General features: G+C 48.1%; 8 protein-coding genes across 8 annotated transcripts; 4 read left to right on the top strand and 4 right to left on the bottom strand.

Moving 5' to 3' along the window:
• Positions 1–1,251: 1,251 nt before the first annotated feature.
• On the bottom strand, positions 1,252–2,053 carry LHYA1_G000144 (uncharacterized protein; the record flags this gene model as incomplete). The annotated part of the gene is made up of 2 exons (XM_031145138.1): positions 1,252–1,859; positions 1,915–2,053. 2 exons carry the CDS (start codon positions 2,051–2,053, stop codon positions 1,252–1,254), a joined length of 747 nt encoding a protein of 248 aa, XP_031009924.1.
• A 1,157-nt stretch (positions 2,054–3,210) lies between these two features.
• metXA (Homoserine O-acetyltransferase) lies at positions 3,211–4,239 on the bottom strand (the record flags this gene model as incomplete). The annotated part of the gene is made up of 1 exon (XM_031145137.1): positions 3,211–4,239. The coding sequence occupies one exon, from the start codon at positions 4,237–4,239 to the stop codon at positions 3,211–3,213; it is 1,029 nt and encodes a 342-aa protein (XP_031009929.1).
• A 253-nt stretch (positions 4,240–4,492) lies between these two features.
• On the top strand, positions 4,493–5,575 carry LRA2 (L-rhamnono-gamma-lactonase; the record flags this gene model as incomplete). Its single annotated transcript, XM_031145136.1, has 2 exons — positions 4,493–5,126; positions 5,175–5,575. The coding sequence occupies 2 exons, from the start codon at positions 4,493–4,495 to the stop codon at positions 5,573–5,575; spliced, it is 1,035 nt and encodes a 344-aa protein (XP_031009930.1).
• Positions 5,576–6,252: 677 nt separating this feature from the next.
• LHYA1_G000141 (putative 4-hydroxy-2-oxoglutarate aldolase, mitochondrial) lies at positions 6,253–7,427 on the top strand (the record flags this gene model as incomplete). The annotated part of the gene is made up of 3 exons (XM_031145135.1): positions 6,253–6,286; positions 6,420–6,840; positions 6,896–7,427. The coding sequence occupies 3 exons, from the start codon at positions 6,253–6,255 to the stop codon at positions 7,425–7,427; spliced, it is 987 nt and encodes a 328-aa protein (XP_031009927.1).
• Positions 7,428–8,221: 794 nt separating this feature from the next.
• YKR070W (Uncharacterized protein) lies at positions 8,222–9,730 on the bottom strand (the record flags this gene model as incomplete). The annotated part of the gene is made up of 2 exons (XM_031145134.1): positions 8,222–9,269; positions 9,318–9,730. 2 exons carry the CDS (start codon positions 9,728–9,730, stop codon positions 8,222–8,224), a joined length of 1,461 nt encoding a protein of 486 aa, XP_031009928.1.
• Positions 9,731–13,989: 4,259 nt separating this feature from the next.
• On the top strand, positions 13,990–14,907 carry LHYA1_G000139 (uncharacterized protein; the record flags this gene model as incomplete). The annotated part of the gene is made up of 1 exon (XM_031145133.1): positions 13,990–14,907. One exon carries the CDS (start codon positions 13,990–13,992, stop codon positions 14,905–14,907), a length of 918 nt encoding a protein of 305 aa, XP_031009872.1.
• Positions 14,908–17,351: 2,444 nt separating this feature from the next.
• Positions 17,352–17,955, bottom strand: LHYA1_G000138 (uncharacterized protein; the record flags this gene model as incomplete). Its single annotated transcript, XM_031145132.1, has 2 exons — positions 17,352–17,650; positions 17,757–17,955. 2 exons carry the CDS (start codon positions 17,953–17,955, stop codon positions 17,352–17,354), a joined length of 498 nt encoding a protein of 165 aa, XP_031009871.1.
• Positions 17,956–19,237: 1,282 nt separating this feature from the next.
• On the top strand, positions 19,238–20,223 carry ies4 (INO80 complex subunit; the record flags this gene model as incomplete). Its single annotated transcript, XM_031145131.1, has 2 exons — positions 19,238–19,632; positions 19,758–20,223. 2 exons carry the CDS (start codon positions 19,238–19,240, stop codon positions 20,221–20,223), a joined length of 861 nt encoding a protein of 286 aa, XP_031009870.1.
• Between the last annotated feature and the right edge of the window lie 1,116 nt (positions 20,224–21,339).

Below are 21,339 nucleotides of genomic sequence, written 5' to 3'. Positions count from 1 at the left end.
AATGCCATGTTCTCGTTTATTAGATCTGAAAGATATTGGAGTTCGCCTTCTCTGCTTTTGAGATATCTGGGCATCCAAGTCTTTATCTCTCCCTTGCGGATCGCCTGGAGCAGGTCGTTGATAAAAGTGATTTGCTTTTCTGAAAATTCGGTCCAGAGTTTCGAGCCTCCAAAAGTCATCAAGAGCCATCGAAGAAACGCTTGTAGCGGAGGATTGATGTCTTCAACCGTCAGTGGGAAGTACTCCCATTCGCGTGAGCAGTGGGAAAGTTCTTTGATCTTGGGTATCAAATCGTGGTGGATTTCGCCTGTGGAAATTGCACCCCACATGTTGGAGCATAATTGCTTGCGGTCCACGCCATGTAGAAGATGATTGAGGGTCTGGAGATTACGGTTCGGATTTGTATACAACAGTATGAAGAACTTGTCGCGGGCGAAGATTTCACCGTAATAGTAGTGTTCTACCGTCTTGTCAAGTGGCTGTTGAGTGATCTCTTGCTTTTCCTTTTCCTTCCCCGCCTCATGTTTGGCCATCGTTTGTGTTGGTGTGTCTTTCGAGCCCATGTTCAAGTCCATATGCGTTGATGTGTATCTTACTTAGACTCGTGTCCCCCCGTTTATGTTGTTGCGTCTTTCGAATTCAGGCTGTTCCACAGGGAGGCCGCTCAAACGGGCTTCTACTTATCCTTTTGGCGTGCTTTCTTTGCTCTTACATTCACCCACACCTCAATTTTTGGTACGTGAATCCTGGCACCCTTGAATCATTGTGGAGCAGAGCTTGTGTTATTTGTGATATCCGCCACTTTGTGCAGTGGCCCACTAGTGCATAGGTGCACGTATGAGTCTTTTCTCTTCTCTATTTATATCTCAAACTTACTCCTTACCTTGACTTGCTAAGAGCCAGCGTCCAGCGTCTTATCTAGGCAGAACGAGCGCTTACGTTCTAGCCACTGACGGCAGGCGGAAAACCTTCTAGGTATAAATTACGACTGTATATTTCTTATGACAGTACAACTAGTGTAGTGCACATCATATTTTGAGTCACTTGTTAAAGTCTCCCCACCAGGGTGATATTATAAGTTTACCACTACTCCTATATAGCGAGGACACAAGCCGTGCACCTCCAGCACTCTCGGTAGAACAAGACTTCCAATTATTTCCAGCGCACTCTGAACTTCCCATGTTCCCTTACAGATGGTTATGAATACAAGCCAGCCCACCATCGGCATCTGCTAGAGAAAGTAACGTACTCTCAGAGCCATATCATCAAGAGCCCCGGTACGACAAAGGCGGCACCCAGAGCCAATTTGGCCCAAGAGGCCACAGGTCCAGCCCTCAAACCTACCCCTGCTCCAGTAAACTGTACTGCAGATGTATTCACTGCCGTCGTGGTACCGTTAGACGACGGTGTGGGGGGATTGGACGGTGCAGGATATGTGGTCGGTGCTGGACTAGTTGAAGAAGGCACCGTGCCACTGAAGGAAGTAGTCGTCTGAGTTGGCGTCAGGAGAGTGATGGTATTTCTCAACGAAGTGAAGAGCGCATCAGCTGCCACTGAGTTCGTTGCATGGACCGACACTGTGGTGATAGTTCTGATTTGAGATGAAGCAGTGACCGACGCTCCAGCGATATAGGTGAAGTAGTAGTACCAGTAGTACCATGTGATCTCGTAGGTGAAGTACGTGAAAGTCTCCATCTGCGTCGCTGTCGATGGGGGTGAGGTGATGGTGGAAGGTGGTGCTGATATCGATCCACCGCCAACAGTCTTTACCACTGTGCTGCCCTTACAAGTCCCACCCGGCACATCAAAGGTCGAGTCGGCGCAACAGACTGCTCCCGGGGGAGCACATGGCAAGGGGCCTGGAGATGGATTGTCAGTTATGTGTTTGTATTTTGATGTCTGTTGAGCGCTTACCCGGGCATTCTGGAACCCATCCTGTGATTACGCATGTTTGTTGTCTCTCAAAGACGGCAGCTCTCTTTCCTAGGCCTTCAACAGCCGAAACTGTGCCGAGGGAGAGAGCAAATGCTAAGAGGTATTGGGAGAGATACATCTTTTGATACCAATTTATGTCCTTATTGTCGGCAGGCCAAGGTGAAAAGCGAGTGCACTTTTGAGTTGGCTTCTTCTGCAATGGAACGAGAATCGCCAGGCTTTATCAACAGAAGATGCAATCTTTTATATATACAAGCAATACATGTACTATAAGCCTTTAATATCAACTTCTTGAGTTAATTTCCCCTACTGTCAACCCTTTGTATTTCGACCTGTCATGCATTGACCCCGAAACGCCATTCAGCATCTAAGTGGATAGAATGAAGGATTCCCCAAGTAAAAGAGGCTTCGAGGTAAAAGCGCCCTTTCTTGGCACACCACGTTGTGAACAATGAGAAGAGGCTATCAGCCCGTTATTTTCAGCTCCTCGCCACAAAGCCAGGCGCCTTGATTAATATGCTTGAAAAGCAAAGCCCGTCAGCACAATGCCAGCTCTTCTCCCCTGTATAAGATCTTTGTGAAGCTGAAAGATTACTCATATATAGATTTCTTTGAAGTCAATTCAAAAGTTACAAGTCCTCCAGACTCAGGCTTCTCATAAGACTGATGAGCAAGGACTAGGAGACACTCAAGAAGACTGCTGTAAATATATTTTGTGGGAACCTTTTTGGCAACCTGACGGATCAAACGTCTTCTTTTTAAAGTGTACATGCAGCCGCATGCTTCTGCGGGCGGGAAATACCCAGAACCAAGCAAAGCCAGGAAGTTTCAACGGAGAAATATTGCCCCGCTTATCTTGAACTCGGCGGGCTTGTGTGACCTTGAATGGGCTACCAAATCCTTCAACATGCGTGAAGGATCTTAGCTAACAGTCAATTCCTTGTCAATACGGAGGATGCCAAGTTGAGAACATGGGTCCGTGGAAAAAGAAATGCTATTCTGGGGAAATTATAAGCGAGCCCCCTATCTTGTGCTGAGGAGCCGAGGAGCGCATGGTGTAGGTCTACTATGTATGGATTCTCTCTTGACTAATTTTAGCTGACTATGCTGTTGGCAACCTCTTGGTTAAACAAGAGCATCACTCTGTTCTTCTCAAATCATCCACTCATTGGAGAATATTGAGACTGTTTACTACACGCCTTACTTGCAGGGAAGTTGTCAGGCGACTAATATCAATGCTACAACTTTCATAGGTCGTCGAGTCAGTTGTATGTCCTATTTTCCGTCCGTTAAAAATTTCCGTATCCTCTCATCTTTCCATGTCACGTCCTCTTGGTTGGCACTCGCACCACCTATATGCCCCCAAACTGTAGGAATTGGATCGAAAACTCCATTCTTCAGGAATTTGACCTCGTTCTCTCCATCTTCAGGGGGAAAGTACTGATCTGTCTGGCTAGGCATTACCAGAACCCTAGTTTCAATCCCCTTCAGTGCTTCTCTGTAATCACCATTGCCCCCAACGTCTCCAATGTTCCCAGCTTGCCACATCCGCGCCAGCGTCACCAAGTCCTCCGGATCCCACGCCTCGTGTCCAGCTTTGCCTTCAGGAGGATATAACCAATCTTTTAGGCTTGCCGCACCCACTTTCCGCCACAGCTCTTGCCGGAACCATTCTGGTGATGTCAACCACGCAGCGTATGCTCGCCCGAAAGCTCTTAGACCTTGTCTGGGCTTCACACCATTTGCCTTGTATTTCCCGCCGTCATAGTCAAAGCTTGTAGTAAGAGCGGCTATTGGACCCTCAAGAAAAGCGTAGTTGTGACCGGAAGTTTTAGCTGAGCCGCAGATTACCACGGCGTTTTTCACAAACGGCGTAGGAGAGGAGCCGTGAATAACGGCCCAGTAATAAGCTTGCTGCCCTCCCATGCTGAAGCCTACTACTACATCCAGACTCTTAATTTCGAAATGTTTGGTCAAGAGAATGTATTGTGCATTTACGCAGTCTTGATATCTGAGCGAGTAGTCTGCTGGAAATGAAGGGTCGTTAGATGGAGAAGAGGATTCTCCGTTTCCGAGCATGGCAATGATTATAACATGGTAATCTTTGAGAGCTCCCGTACTGAAGTTCAAGGTGGTGTTTATGATGCCTGCGAAACAGGTGCATACAAGTGCTTTCTTTTCAGAGGTGGGATTGAGCGATTTGTAGGCGAGTTTGATGTCTTTTGTGATGCCATTGGAGAACTTGAAGTTTGAGATTTGATAATATTCAACTCCAGTAGAATTGTAGGTCTCTGAGGAAGCCATTTTCAGAGTGAGTGAGTGTTTATTGACATTGGAAAAGGAGAAAAGAGATGGATGTTCCAATGGTCCAAAAGGTGGGGGTACATTTATGTTCCCCTCCCCTGAAGCTTATCGGTTATCGAGGGACCCATAATAAACCGAAAAGAGGGGCAGCAATGAAACAGTCGGTCAAGCTTCCCCCCGAAAGCTTAACAACAGCTTAAGTTGCTCCAGAACTCATACAAAGTAAAGTAATCATTGAATTACCGATTTCAACATGGCCTATCCGATAATAGACTCACATATCCACTTGTTCCCCGGATCTGAGCTCGATACCCTCGCCTGGAACAACCCTACCAACCCTCTCTACAAGCAACACTCACTTGCCGAATATGCGGCGGCAACAGGCTCCCCGTCAAATCTCGAAGGCTTCATCTTCCTCGAAACAGACCGCAAGAACGATCTCGAGAGCGGGGTAGGAGATGGCAGCGGCTGGGAGATGCCTCTTCTGGAAGTAGAGTGGTTGAAGAGAATTGCTCTTGGTACCCCGAAGGAGGGAGAGGGTCATACAGAAGCGGATAAGAAGCTGTGCCTGGCAATCATACCATGGGCACCATTGCCTAGTGGAGCGAAGGCATTGGAGAAGTATGTTAGTGAGGTGAAGAAGCATGCTGGGGAGTCGTTCAAGAAGATTCGGGGCTTCAGGTATTTGGTACAGGATAAACCCAAGGGTGTGATGTTGCAGGATGACTTCATTGAGGGACTAAAGTGGATGGGGAAAAATGGCTATGTGTTTGATTTGGGTGTGGATCAACATTCTGGGGGCAAGTGGCAGTTGGAGGAGGCTGTTGCTATGATTGAGAAGGCTCATGATGGGGTTCCGGAGGCTGAGAAGGTGACATTTATCATCAGTGAGCTCTTCAAGTTATCTTCTACTCTTCATAAGCTAATGCCTTCAGATCACCTTTGCAAGCCTGATCTCGCAGTCTACAACCAGACGGACCCCGCGTTCGTTGCGTGGAGAACAGCAATGTTTACTCTCAGTAAATGCAGCAAGACTTATATGAAACTTAGCGGGTGCTTCTCGGAGATGCCAGATACCCTAAAGAATGCGCCTGTCCTGGAAATCTTCGCAGCTCTTCAACCTTACTTGGTCGTCATACTTGCAACCTTTGGACCCTTTAGAATCATGTTTGGATCTGATTGGCCGGTATGCACTATCGGAGTGAACGATGCGTGGAAAAAGTGGAAGGAGGTGGTCGAGAAGTTTTGTTACTTGGCTAGCTTGACCCAAGAGGATCAAATCATGATTTGGAGCGGGACCGCTATCAAGGCGTATGGGATTAATGAGTTGATGTGAGCTCAGTTTTGTCGCGAGAGATACCTATCAAAAGTTATGAATTAATGTCACGTATTTGTTTGGATACTATATTTGTCATGGAAGTTTGAAATGAGTACGCCATGTCAGTAACTATCAACCTACCGAGCTTTACACTTCGTAGCTGTTGAAAAGCATAGAAATGCATAGAGTCGAGAATGACTGTTCTTACCAATCCAAGGGGTTACACAAGGTGGGGGAATTCTACAGTACCCCTCCCCCAATCAATTCCCCAGTTGCGCATCGTCTGACAACACGGACTTTGTCAAGCATCGTAAATTGTGCCGCACCGCATGAACGGGAACGAGCAAACGCATCTCTCAAGACTGCAGAGGTCCTCTACCGTGGCTTCCTGAAAGACTGCAACCAAACAACTTTCTGCGCGGCAGTTGCTCTTCATTGAAACGCCCCTCTATTGGCATGGCGTCGATATTTCTGGACTACTGTACCCCTCCACCGGACTTTAGCTTCGCTCCCAAATCGCCCGAACATGTCCCCTCGAAATTGTACCGTTCCATTGTGGACTTGGTCATCGATACAAATCCAATTGTTATCCCTAAATACAGTTAAATATCTTGTCAAAGCCAGCTTTAGAAATCATACCAGCTCGGACTGAGTCTTTAAGATCCCAAGGAACTATTCGAGTTACACAGAAAACAATGGCACCAACACCCCCACCTCATGGAGTCTATGGTATGCGAATCTTATTTTCATGTGTTACCGCATTTCAAGTTCCCTCTGTCGGAAATCATATGCTATTTTGAAAGGCTTCTTTGTATCTAAACCCATTGAAGCTGAACCAACTTACTAACATCTAACCTTCCAGTTCCCGTACCTACTTTCTTCGTATCCAAGAAGGCCTCCAACTACAATCCCGTAGCCGCTCCCCTCGATCTCGAGACTCAAGCTGCACATTCTCTGCACCTAGCAAAGTCCGGCATCACAGGGCTAGTAGCCCTCGGCAGCACAGGCGAGGCAGTACATCTGAGCAACAAAGAGCGATTCGAGGTACTTTCCAGTATAAGAAAAGCGTACAATGATGCCGGATACAAAGACTATCCCATCATTGCAGGCACAGCAGCACAAAACATCGAGGAAGTCGTCGAGCAGCTGAAGACAGCAAAAGAGGCGGGCTCCCAATGGGGACTGTGTCTTGTGCCGGGGTATTTCGCGGGGGCCAGCACACAGGAAGGTATTATCCAGTGGTTCACGGCTGTTGCTGATCAAAGTCCAATTCCCATCATGGTGTAAGTGTTTCCAACTCCTCTTTCTCTCATCTCATGACCTGACATTCTTCTGCAGTTATCATTACCCCGGCGTATCGAACAACGTAAAAGTAATCCCTTCAACCTATGCTACTCTGTCAAAACACCCAAATATCGTAGGCTGCAAGCTCTCGCACGGCGATGTCTCCTACCACGCCCAAATCGGCGCAAGCCCTAAGATCGACCATTCCAAATTCCACACCTTCACTGGTCTGGGCCAACAACTGCTTCCCGTGCTCTCTCTCGGCTGTGCAGGTACCATCGACGGGTCTGCTGGCTTCTTTCCCAAATCCGTAGTTCACCTCTACAAGTTATCAGTAAAGAACCAACCTACGGACGAAGAAGTGAAAGAGAGAAGGCTGCTGCAATATCAGGTTAGCACTATCGAGGAGCTGGTGGTGAAGTTTGGAACGGTGGGCATCAAGGAGGCTATCAGCAGGATCTTGGGAATGGGCGATGTGGATGGGACGAGGGTGCCGTTGGTGGGTGGGATTCCGGGCGGGGACAAGGAGTGGGAAAATTGGAAGGAGGCAGTTGGTGATCTGGAGGCGGTGGAGAAAAGTTTATAGGTTACATTGCTGATCTGATAACTTAGTAACGGGTTCTTAGACGGGAAATTTTGGGTTGCATTGTTAGGTTGTGGTATGACATGTTTGCACTTTCAAGCGCATTCTAGTTGGGTTGAGAGAATAGGCATTTAGCAGTGGGTAAATATTGAAATGACATGATTTCTAAGGCCTCCTAAATATACTCAGAAGTCAGAGGCAGTGCCGCTATGTAAACCTCATCTTCCAACCATCCCCCATCTTTCTTTGCCTTTCCTCTATCTTGACTTGGAGCCCGTCTCTTGAATCCACACCAGTCTCATATATCACCAGAAAGCCTTTTCTAGTCTTGCATTGTTATATGAAGTACTAAATATACAAGAACGAGATCATCTTTAGTTGTCGCGTACAGTAGCGTAGCCAATCATCTGCTCGCGGGGCATTTGTTCCGGGCTATGGATGGCACTAGCCAGAAAAGGAAAGAAAAAGCAGTTCTCGTGAAACTGTACTGTGCCTAAGGTAGAATCTCCGATGACTATGACTATATTTGTCTCGAGAAGCGAAGAAAATATCAAGTTTAGGTGCCTATGTCAGTCACTGCAGGTGGTGTAACCCCAAATTAATGATTGGTAAACAAATGTTATTCCCCTATAAACGCCTATCCACGACCTATGATCCTTTTCTGATCTCTGATCTAGAATATCTCTCACTAGTCGGTCTGTGACTCGGAACTAGGGGGTATTCTTTCCAACGCCGAAAATGCCTTCCCATATGTCATGCAAATATCACTTTCCTTCCATGCGTGTTCATATATGAACCTATACTGCAGGAGGACTCTCGATGGTCTCTCGAATACTGGCTGGGGGCGTGAAGGGGTAGGCAGTCCTGTCGCCATTCAGCGAGTAGTTGTCACCATTCAAATTCTTGTTTTTCATGACAATATTGTCGAGAGACAAGTTCTCACTAGCTCTCCTCATCTTTTTGGCGAACTCGAGCTTCATGCCGTGGTGTACCGCATCCAGCACGGTGTCCACGGTCACCTTGGGCTCGTATGCGGGAACGGTACCTTCTTGATAGACACCGGTGCGTACCAGGATGGAATACCATTCGTTCTTGGCCTTCTCGTTGAACATATTGGTACCTTTTATGTCACTCTCAGGTGTGTCGCCGACGAAGTAGACGGTATTGGGAGGAGCATTGATACGATGCTCATCCTTGCGCCATTGCTGCAACAAACGAGTAGCGAATTCGAAAGTCCCGATTTGAGGCTTCCCAAAGGCGATGGTCTCAAGCTCCTTGCCTTTGGTGAGATCTTTGAACAACATCTCGACCATCTTACGAAGGGCGCCCATGCCGAGTCGGACGTTATCGTGGGCAGCGGACCAGACGATGTCGTTATGAGAGAAGTAAATCGGTGGGCCCTCGTCAAACGTTTCGGATAGGGTGCCGATGTAGCCCCCTTTTGACATGGCAAGATCAAGCATGATCTGAATATCGCCGGCCCAATCACGGCTGTCGGCAAAAACAAAGATGGCTTCGATCTTAGTCTCGCCATAGTTGCGTTTCCGGGAGTTTTTCTGCTCGTCTGCGGTCAACTTTCGGAATGGTGTGGTAGCGGCATTGTCCTTGATGATATCGCCTGGAGTAACGACATCACGGAATCCGTATCCCTCAGCGACCTCTCTACATTTCTCGCCTTCACCACCGATGACGAGAACGGTTTCGTACTTTGCAACCATTTCACGCATAGGTGTGTGGCCACAGATAAACTGCGCAGGGGAGACTTCAATGTCGAGTTGAAGTGATAGGTCAATGCATCGTTCTGCCTCTGTTTTACCCCCACCATTGGTGAGGAAGATATAGGGTCTACTATGTGTCAATAAATGGCAAAGGTGGGGGTCAAATATTGCTTACATTTTCATCCCGTACTCATTTTCGCCATTCAATACTTTCATAGCCTCAATGGCTTCTGGAATGGGTCGTCCACCACGGACGAGGACACCATCGATATCGAAAGCAAATGCAAATTCATCTGCGCTTACTACTTCTGGAGGCGTGACTGGAGAGCCAGGTGTTTGCGGAGAGCTTGACGTGGCTGACAGAGTGCTCTCTTCCTCGAGGTTCAGGGCGTCCAGTTCTTTCCTCGCCGTCTCCATGGAGGCAGCAAAGCCGCCATTATGCGTATGAGCTCGTCTATGATGCATCATTCTTTCTGGGACGACAACAACAGGTCCGCCTTGCCTAACTTCTGTTTCGGTAGCGGTCATTGATGAAAGACGTCGGATGCCTGGCCGTGAAGGAGGCATGAGTGAAGATGTGGGAGCCATGGTGCAAGTATATATGGATGGAGAGTGTGGTATTGGGATCCGGGCTGACACAATTGAGTTTGTGGAGGAGCTGGAGTTGGACTGCTGCGGAGGAATGTGTGGGACCTCGGACCGGTGGATCGATCTATGGGAGTGTTTGAAACGGCGCTGTCTTCAAAATCCAGCCAGGCTTAGGCTATGCACAAAGGATGGAAATGGAACGTGTGCAGAAAGATTGAAGGTTGTTAAATGGGTTTTATAGAAAAGGAAAGTAATATAACAGGGTCAAGAAAAAAAGAGAAACGGCTTCTAAATTAGCTTGATTGGGATTTGGGCTGAGAGAAGATGGCACGTCAGTGTTGGCCATGGCCATGCGGTATTTAGACTGAAACTAAAAGCGGTTATCCAGGCCAGGGACTACGAGACTAGAGCCGGGCCCGTAGACCCTGGATGGGGATAGTCAGCTATGCGAAGAATACTGCGAATGTCTAGACCGCCGTCAGACGTCAGATGTGATGGTCCGGTGCAGAGATGGATATAGTAGTAGAAGTAGAAGGTGAGTGCCTCCGGGCCGACAGCAAAACTTCTTGCGGAATCCAATCTAATGGCTCCCCAATGATGAATGATCCTCGCCTCGATCCTCAAGGACACAACTGAGTGAAGACAAGTATGACGCAGTTCTGCACAGAGTTCGCCCAGCAGCGGTAGGGGCGTCGGCGTCTGTCTCTTGCCGGGTGTTTCTCGTGTGTGGCCACCAAGTAACTTAGTGCCTTCGATTCGATTCCATGCTTACCCCATAGTATTTACGAGGTTGAGCCGGGCTAGCCAAGGAGGCCGTATCATTCATTCATTCATTCATTCATTCATTGGTCGCTGAGAGGCCAAAGTAAGAAAGATTGAGACGGATCCCGTTTTTATTCATGGATGCGATGCTAAGTTCACGTAGGTTGACGTTGGGCGGAGGCGGACTCGACTCGCCTCGCCTTGGCCACATCGAGAATATTTGAATTGAAATGTGAAAATTTGGTGGGGCTAGACCCACTATTGTAGATCCTGCAGCCAATGGCTTGTGCAACCACAGATAACGATAAGACTCTAGCGCAGGATAAGAACGGCCCGGGGTCTCAGCCCCTCCACGCCCCTCCGTCTCCCCTCCTTCATACCCCTCCAAAGCACACGTACGAATCATGTACCCATGTATCTACTACTAGGCCGTTCTATGCAGCACAGCGCTCACCTCAAGTACCCAGTACTTCGGTCAATTACGCCGAGAAGGGTATCCCGCTTTCCCGGACAGTCCTGTTGCCGCTCTGCCAAGACTCCGACGGTAGTCATGGATGGTCCCAACCCAACAGCCACAGCCACAGGAAGCAGAAGAAGAAGGCGCAGTACAGTATACATATGGAGTAATGCTCGAATATCTCCAGTCTCCAGTCTCTAGTCTCCAGTCTCCATATTTCGAACAATGAGGGGTACAGTACTGTACTGTACAAGTAAGCGGAAGCGGGGTGCTGATACGATGCAGTAGCAACCCTCATCTACGTACCATCTACCGACCCCATGGGAATCGATCATGAACTGCAGTTCCTGCAACCATTGGCAATGATTTGCAGCTGATTCCTCCCTTCGCGCATCTGGCGACGAACTGTGTCTCGCCCCGATCCAGATTGATACAGGCATCATTTACCCTATACTGCGGGATAAACACTTGCCATGCTGGCCCGGTTGGGCTTACCACAATCTCGGGTGATGAGCCTGTGTGTTTGCAAATGCAAATATGGCATCTTCAGGTGCGAATGGGAACATATACCGTACGTCAATAGTCGCGGCGTAGGACATGTACTCCGTTCTAATTCCCGACGTTGATTTCAATGAATCGAGGGGATGCTATACTTGGAAATGCTTGCAATTGCGTTGCCGAAGTAAAATGGGAAATGTTAGCGAAGTAGGATGGGAAGATGGGAAAGGTTAGCGAAAGGTAACGTATGATAGGATGGCAGGTACTCCGTGGGCTTAGCATGTGAACTTGCGGCTCAGTGTCCGAAAACACCCGCTAATTAATATTCACATGAAAATGGAAGTGAAGATGAAAATGAAAATGAAAATGAAAATGAAGGTGCATCTTCGCAAATAGCCAGGATGACACTGGCTTGGCCATGATTGCTACTCTGGAGGACTAATGTTGGTGTTTTGTGCAACGAATGGAAAGCATGAAGCTTTGAACGTGGAAATTTAGTTTAATGCAAAAAGAATCAAATTCAGTTCGCTTTGCAACTGTAAAACTTTCAAGTCTGACACTTAGACATTACTACTCGATAAAGATAGCATTGGTGGCGCGAAATACCGGTATTTTCAGATATCTACCGGCCCGACTACTAGGACTTAAGCCGAACCTCTCTGCCCAACTAGGCCTTTGAATCAATGATTTCGTAATTTCGAAGATCGATTACTCTAAGGTAGGTATTCATCCGTATGATGACTTGCATATCTACATACACATGACGGTGCATATTATGTGGCATATACATGATGCGTGAGAGCACGTGACACATAGAGAGAGAGATCTCTAGAATAGTACCCAGGTAGAGCAGGAGACAGCCTGAAAAGCTCGAGGCTTCAAAATATGAAAGAAGAACCACGAAACAACGGGTCAGGACAATCCCAAAAGTTCTGTTTCTCATCTTCTCCAGGGAGCCCCATGGATGGCTGCTCGGCACTACCGGTACTGCACTTGCCATACAACATCGCTCATACTTCTTCAGAAAGGCCAAGTCGAAAATGCCTCACTTGAGTTCCGTATTCTTGTTCTTGAACTGGCGGAATGTGATATGTTCAAAAATACACCCAAGACTTACGAAGCGTTGCAGGAGATCGTCGTAAGGCTCGCTTCCCGTCCAGCCTGTGTGTGCCTACGTGTGCCTGTATTTAGGTACTGTACTTTACCCGCCCAAGCTAACGTGATGCACAGTATCACACACATAAACCCTCGTCTTCCTTGTAGCCTTGGACTTGTACTCCACCTCTCCGAATATACCTCCACCACCAAGACACATTCTCCGCTATTCTCTTCTCCAGCATCGTCGGTTCTTCATCACGCGAACGCCGCAACCGCTGAACTGGGGAAGCTGACTGCAGCATCTGCTATCTACTCCGTAGGCAGCTTCCCCCTTCCATCCGAACGCTGCCTGCCAGCTGCAGTTATCCTCCGAGAGGAGAACATCTTCCGCAAAAGCAGAAGAACGGGAAGGATATCCTCATTCCAACTGCAATGCTCTGCGTGTGCAAGTGGTGAAAACACGGTGTTGTTTTTAAGCCGCGATGTACATATTGTTTTCATTCCTGAAGCTCGGATTCGTCGAGTCTGCAAGTAGCCTCACGGTCAGCAAGGTTGACCTCTGAAGGCCGCATTAGAATCAATAGCCAACAGCCTTCTCGAAGTTCTCGAAGTTCTCGGAGCTTGATATGCAAGGCATCACGAGTTTACAGACGCCATCCATGGTAACCAGGACCTTTCGTCGGCATGAGTCGTAGTCCTTGCTAGACTCGGGAAGGTAGTCAACTACCTTTTCTTGATTATGTCTCCTTCTGTCTACGAATGTATGCACGTTTGCCTGGATCTTCCTATATCACATTTATGTGATCTGGTCCAGCGTTCAGCCCTCTTCTGCTGTTGAAAGATGATTGCGGCGCTGATTGGGTGGATGTTTATACAAGGTCCGTAAGCGACTGTTCGATCTCGTGCGTTGAGTGGACGAAGCTGGCGCCCGCATTGTCTAGTGCTTGTCCTCCCATACTTACGCGCTGGGACTGCAGGAGTCTATCGAACTGCCATGTATTCCTCCAATAAAATGCAAGTAGGTAGTGGACTCGTGCCCTGTGGCCATCGCCGAGTACTGCAAACCCCATCACCACCAGTCAGCATGGCAGGACGCATGGTAGGTAGGCCTCAAGAGCCGGCCCCCCATAAAGAGATCTTGACCCCCAATTCAAACACCTCTTCTCTTCTCTCTTCAGCAAGCAGTCAATCCTCAAGAGCTAGTTCTCTCTCCGTCCGTTGTTTTTTATCGTCTTTTTTTTTTTACTCCGTCATCTGAGCCGGTCTCATAATACCACAAACATAATATCACAAACACCATACATTTTAATATTCACACCAAGTTGCTGGCCAACAACCTAATTTTTATCCTCAATAATTATCGAAATACCCCAAAACTAGCTCTTCTTGCTCGAACAAACTGCATCAATTTATTCTGACAATTGCATTATAAGTCTCACGAACAATGGCAGCCGTTCAATTATCTTTTTCTTTGCGAACATCCTCCGGGGTTAAGACCGTTCATCTTCTCGGTTCTTGGGACAACTACTCCGGACAACTACCCTTAGCTAAGGACAAGACTTCATCCAAATCTGGTGCGTGGAAAGGCACATTCCGATTCCAGGGCGCAACGCTCGAGCCTGGACAACGATACTGGTACTACTACATCATCGACGGCTACCATGTATCCCATGACCCTGGACAATCATCCACCACCGAACCAACAACTGGCCGAGTTCTGAACATTCTTGATGTTCCCAGCGACAAGAAGTCTTCGCATTCCTCATCAAAGTCATCTTCCAAGAGTAGCTCATCGAAACACTCCTCCTCTTCAGACAAAGACAGAAAGTCATCCAGGCATCACTCAAGCCGAGACAAGCATTCTTCGTCGTCATCTCGACGAGAATCAAGACGTGATAGTCTCAATCTTTCAGTCGACATCCCAAAGGGCCGTCCCTTGTCTGTCTCCCAGATCAAGTCGCCAAAGCCACTCACACCACATGCGACCAAGTACATTTTGGAAGCCGACTATGGCGCCCCAACTGTTGAGGAGTTGACCTCTCGTTTCAGCACCACCACCATCGACGAATACGACTACGACCTGTCAGGTTCGCCACCATCGTCCGTCGGCTCCAGCTTGTCAAGCCGCTCAGACAGCAGTTCACCAAGCTCAGCCAGCTCCATCAGTGACTACAGCTCTCCTTCATCCGCGAGCTGTACTTGTGAGCGATACGGCATCACACGAGCTGGTGACCGAGTCAAGCTTGACTGTGGAGGTTCGAGATGCGGCTACAGTGATGACTCTAGCTCTTGCTGTTCATCCGGCGAGGAAGAGTACATCCCCGCAAGCTCTCGACGTCAAGGCGTCGTGGTCAGACGATGATGAGGCCCTGTCTATGGAAGGGGAAGAGATATACCATGCCGTCCACTCGTTACGGCGACTTACCTGTTTTGCGAACTATTCGTGCATCTACAGCAAGCAAAGCATACAGACGGCGCGCCAAGCTGGTTTCCTGGCGCGCTACACGAAGCCGAATCCGCGGCCCTGCATTTCGTTGTACTTGTTTCGTCAACCTCTCATCCACGCTTTCTTGAACCTTTAAAGGGGTAGCGTCTGGGATGAGAAGAAGTTTAGGGGAGGGGACGATATACTGCAGAGGGCGGTATGGGAGAGGGAATTAAGACACGTGCACGGGGGCGCGCCTTTCGTCTTGGTAATGAATGGTCCTGAGTTCACAAGAGCTTGGGCGAGCCTTCTTATGGGAAGTCTATGAGATGCAGATGGATAAGATACTGCAACCTGAAATAGCATAGCTGGATAGATGACTTTGAATCTACTCCATGATCATAGATTTCCATACACCTGCATGCATCCTTCAAGTGATTCGATATGTGAATTATTCGATCATAGGAGCAGAAAGAAATCGAGTACACATAAGTTCGTTCAGTTAGAAGTGTAGGTTCTCGCCACCTCATAAATCAAATGAGTACGGCGAGATACCAATTCATGAACTACTAAGATATCTAGCTGTTTTGAGGAAACACTACCAAATTGTACATCAATACCTGAAAGCCTCTTTAAGAACACAATTCACCTTACACTTCCACAGCATCAACAAGCAGCACCCAGGCCCATATTCACCTATAGAAGCAGCCCAGCCCAGAAAGTCCGAAATGTGTGACTGTAATCCGCGAGACCAAAACCCTTTCTATACTCTCTTTCGGTCACGGTATCTCGTCAATCATCAAACTCGAAAGAGGCCTCTCTCTGACTTAGCACGAACGTACCAGTACTGTATACCTACTCACCCACCCAACTCAACGACTCATAGGCAAAAACTGTACTGTGTTGCCATGCACGAATGCATGATCTCTGGACAGCCCCCGGAATACCAATCTCAGATGAAGGGAGGGTTCTCTGCCTCATGCCTGGCCATTGTGCCGAAATACTCATTGATGAAATTAAAGAATCTGCACGGAAGAAGAAGGTATCTATCTGACTAAGCCTTGCTAACGAAACAAGCCTTTCTGTATGAAATATCCTACCATTATCCCCCAGAGCATATATAGGCAATTTATACTACTGTAGCTATCCCAAGGCTTTCCTTCCGCAAGTCACAACCCAACAATCTCTCTCTCATCACAGATTCTTTCGTTCATTCATTCATTCTCCACACCTTCGATTCAATTCGATCGCAACAGCCCTCATTCCATTCTCAGACGCACGCACGCTCATCTGGCAGCCTGGCTATCTCCTGATACCCGGTAGATACTTACTTGCCCACCACCAATTCGCGTTCTGTAATACTAGCAGTCTTGAATGCGAATCGGGGTTGTAAAGTCAAGTTAACAGACACTTGATTGATTTTGAAAATATAAATAAACAAGTAGGAGATGATGATGATGTAAGGAGAAGAAAGAGTAAGATTCTTGAAGCTCTGTCTGTCTGTCTGCTTGATGAGCGAGTGAGCTTGCTTTGGTCATCGGATTGGTGGTAGGTAAAGGTGGTGGTCCATCCGGTACAGCCCTCGATTTGAATCTCTTTCTATATGAAGAGAAGGACAAGATGGGCTTGCGGTTTCGCTGTTGCTTGATAGATAGCTCTAATTTTGGGCTGTGCTGTCTAGAGAGAAGGGCGCCGTGTTCGTGAAGGAGCATAAATGTCTGTCTTTAGGATTAGATGAGGTCATGTTGTGTAGTATGTGTTGTGAGGTTGTTGCATTGCATCCTAGTTGGGTCGAAGGGGATGGTGGTTGTGTTGCAATATGGGAGCGGTGTGTATTCGAGATGGAGAGTAGTAGTTTTGGTGACGAAGGTAGGTAGTATTCGCGAGGCTTTCCGTATGTTCCAAAGAAAGTAGGTGAAAATCAGCACTGGATAATACCTTGAGCTCTAAGTGCCATTTGAATTAGAAACTTCTGTCCCTATTGCAAAGCTCTTCCCATTATTTGCACTTGTACTGCTCTTCTATATGTACACCTTCATAGACCATGCGAAGAAACCCCAGTCATAATGCCAACGCCCAAAGTCAAAACGCCGTGTTCTATGCTCCAAATCATCTGATACAGCGCGCTGCAACGATATCTTCTTCTCCTCATCACACTCATGCCGCAGAACAAGTACCGATCGTATGTATTTCGGGCTAGTATGCCCAGTCAATGTATATTTCATCCGCCACTATCATCAAGTCTGGTGTCGTCCGGTTGTATATCCTCCAAGGAGTTGTTCAACTGTCGTATAGCAATCGTACTCACGGGTCACCACTCGAATCCATAAACGCCATCGGTATCGGTGTCCTACACTCTCCTTCCCTTCCATTACGCCCCTCTAAATCCGAGGGGCAGGCGTCTCCAACGCCCGCTTCGCATTCGTGTTCACAGCCCCAACCGTACCCGCAATACTACCCAGCCCAATACTCCCCGCTTGCGGCGAAGCTCCTAGATCCCAACTTCCCAACGCAGTAGTCGCAAACGTTTGAATGAATAGTACCCAAGTTGCGCTCGTTACGCCATTGGACGTGAATAGAGACCCGGCTGTTGTCTCCGTCGGATACTGGGTAGCTGCGGATGATGCAACTACTCCACCACCTGCTGCTACTCCGACATTCACTGCCGCTGGAGCTGCTGCTATATAACGAGTTAGTAGGAATTTTTCTGGATGGTTCTGGGAATAGAAAACCGAGTTCTTGAGACACGCCAAGAGCTCGCGATTCTTGGACATTATTCGACATACCTGCCGCTGCGACTGCCGTCGTAGCTGCCACCGCTGGAACTGCTGTCGTGGCTTCCACCGCGGGAACTGCTGTCGTTGCTACCACCGCTGCGGCTGCAGCTGCCGTCGTGACTGCCGCTGCAACGGCAGCTGGATCTTGTGCGAGTGCGCAAGGGAGGCAGAGGACGAGGAATTTCGCAATGGGGAAGTTGAGTTTCATGGCTTCGAACGAGGAATGCTCGCGTAGCGGTTGAATGCGGTAAGAGGCGTACACGCCGTATTTAGTCGTGAACGCTGGATAGGATTAGAGATGCGTGTATTCTGTTGGAGGAATGGTGAGGTTTGTTGGGTTTCGTAACGAGTGTGTTTTGTACGGCAATGGGCGATAAGGTCAGATGTAATGAAGATTAAGAAGAAATTAGGGGTAGGTACGAAGTATTTTAGGATTCAGGAGGCGCGGCGCAGAGGTGCAACCGGAAACAAGTGGAGCAGCACGCGGTTATCACGTGATGCTATAGATATTTGGAGGTTGAGATGAGATGACCGGTCACTTTGAGGAAATAAAAAAGAGTATTGAAGAAGGCCGGGATAGCATTGATAGGGTTGGAATTGACAGTAACGCTGACCGGCATGTTGCGGTGTTGGAGCCCTCCAACAGCCTTCGTTTTGCTCCTTACTGTGAACCGTCTACTATACTAGTTAGGTTTACTTACATGGTTGCAGAAGTCCAGTCTATACTTGTAGCATGGTTTTGACGCTACACTGAATGATCTATTTTAACGGAAGTCCCCGACACTGGATGTGTAGGATTGTCCGTGGTGCGGTGGTGCCGGTGATGGCGCTTGGGATTGATTTCACAGATTAATGAGATGATACCTTAGGTGCTGCGCATCTGCCGTGTTTCGTAGGCAGATACACTGTACATGTACATGTATGGGCGAGACAATATGAGAAAACAGCTGTGAACACGGTATCCAGTACTACTGAGAAAGAATAATTGCAAACATAGAGTGAGTTTGGTTGGTGGAGTTGGAGGTCCAGCTCAAAGAAATTGGAGAAATATTGACCAATCAGAGCGTGCCTTCTCGATTAGTACCCAAAACTGCTACTGCCCTGCCCGCCCTGGGCCTGCCCTTCAATCCACGCCCACGCCCACGCCTCTGCACCAAGTCGAGAAATAATAAAGAGAAATCGGTCGCCATGGAACAATCGCTGCCGCACGCCCTCTTGGAGCAGGCTCTCATTCCCCTTCCTCCATAACAACAAGACATCCCCTCCACCTCTTCACTTCCCCATTAATACAACACCAATCGTATCGACTGCACCCACATAATTATCTACCCTTCGGACGTCACCAAATCGCGTCGCCATTCCAATACGTGTAAAGTACCTCACCAAACCTTCCGAGACCTTCTGACTGACTTTATTTAGAGCGCCCCTTTCCCGCGCCATCCCTCCGACCGTAACTTCTCGCACCGCACTTTCCCAACAACCTCACGACAATGGCTTCATCAAATAAAACCACAACTCCAACTGGCCCGCGAAGGAAATCGACCAAGCAGAGCCAAATCATCACTCTCAAGCTGTCGCCCAAGCTTTTGCAGAAGTTCGACCCACCAGCACCAGTCGTCAAAGAAGAGTCCCCATTAAAGGAATCACCATCCTCTTCAAATTCAACTACAGTTCCCGTCGCGGCCAGCTCAAATGGCGACAACAAATCCGACTCGAATGCCAACACCCCCGTTCCTAACGACGCCAACCCTCCTTCTACCTTGATGCCACCTCCTACTGAGGGTCCTAAGAAGAAAGCTCCGAAGAGAAGCGCTGGTGCTGCACTGGGACCAGATGGATTACCAAAACCCAGAGGCAAGCCAGGTCCAAAAAAGAAGGCCAGGTTGTAAGTTCACCGTCCCTCCCAACAATGTCACATTTGGCTGGGCGATCCTACGCGGGCGCAAAATGCACTCAGCCATCGCAATAATTCATTCAACTATATACTTGTACTGACGTTTTACTTCATAGGGAGGACGGCTCAATCGATCACTCGACTACAACACCCAGAGCCGCAAATGGCACTGCTGCCCACAAGCTAGGTCCCAAGGCCAACCAAGGTGCTATTAATGCCGGTCTTCGCGCTTTAGACCGAACAGGAAAGCCGTGTCGCAAGTGGCAGAAGGGTGGCTTCAGACTGAAGAGCTTCACCGGCGTGATTTGGGAAATTCCTCGATGGACAGCACCTCCAAGGATCACTGTCGAATCGAAGACTAGCACGGAAGGCTCGGCATCTGGATCTGGTGACAGCAGCAAAGAAAATAAGGACAACAGCCAAGTTGAAAGCGAGAAGAGCAATAATGGTATTGATGTTGAGATGGCTTCGTCACCTGCTCCACAAGTTGCTCACTCCGCTACCCCTCCCATAACCTCTGTTCCTGCTGCTCCAACACCTCCAGTCACTGAATCAACACCAGTCGTTACTGCTTCAGTCTAAACGCCGACCAGCTTTCCTTTCACCTCAGCTCTCTGTATATCAATATTGCGAGTGTCTCTTAGCGGTACAAACCATAGGGCTGCTAATACGAGATAACATTGTCCATCGACTCAACTTGGAGCGACTGGTTGTATATTTTCTCTTATTCAGTGTTATGTTCGGGCATGGGGAACAAAACTCAAGGGGCGTTTGGGCAGAGCTTCAAGGGGCTGGATGACTGGCATTAAAAAAGCACACTGTATCATAGATTAGACTCGATGGGTTCCAGAAAACTATGGGCAGTTCTACAAGATAATCACATTCTTCTTAATTTTGTTTTGTGTCTGATTTCTACCTGATTATGTCTGCTTATTTTTGAGAAGGAAAGTTATTTCATCGAGTACATTCCGCTGCCCGCTTGCCCTTTTCAGACCCATGTTAAGGTAACAGTATGGAGTATTACATCGGAGGGCGAGGCCTAGATTGTCAAGAGGCTGCGCCAGTGGGAGCGACTTCAAGTATACAGTGCCATTTGGTCTGTCAATGGTAATGCTTTGCTGTGTGCAATCGTCATACACAGATTGCAGCTCCAGAGGTAGAACGTGGCAATCTGCAGACGTGGCTGGCAAAACCAACACCAAACAAACCGCAAAGGACTTTTGATTGGTTTTTTGGTTTGCAGGTCATATCTTACAAGTGACCCAAAAATTGCGTGCTTATAGCAGAAGGATCAAGGCGGATGTTGATTTCTACGTCGAATATAGCCCCCGACGCATTGAATTTGTAAGGAACTACCTACAACCAAAAGCGTCCAGAACCCTGCAAAAGTGTCTTGTGTAATATCCTGGACCTAGGAATGCATCTGATCACTTCAATATATTCACGCAAAGGGGTGATGGGCCAAAGACAAAGACTTGTGTCTCGTGACGATAACCTGCTTCCCCACTAACCGCTACCCGTACGATTGTGGTGACCTACCTACCTGTATTGCTCTTCAAGTCCTAAGTAGTGATAACACCAATATCCCGGAACCACCTCTCAAACTAGAAACAAGTGACATGATGAGCCTCCAGAGGATTCTACAGCTCTGGTAGCCTTCAACCCCCATTCCTCGCCCTTTTCCGAACTTCCACTTGG

Source organism: Lachnellula hyalina, assembly GCF_007821495.1.
Source record: "Lachnellula hyalina strain CBS 185.66 chromosome Unknown contig00001, whole genome shotgun sequence".
NCBI classification, from domain to species: Eukaryota; Fungi; Ascomycota; class Leotiomycetes; order Helotiales; family Lachnaceae; genus Lachnellula; species Lachnellula hyalina.
Note: the sequence above shows the minus strand (reverse complement) of the source record. Positions and strands in the feature narration are given on the sequence as shown.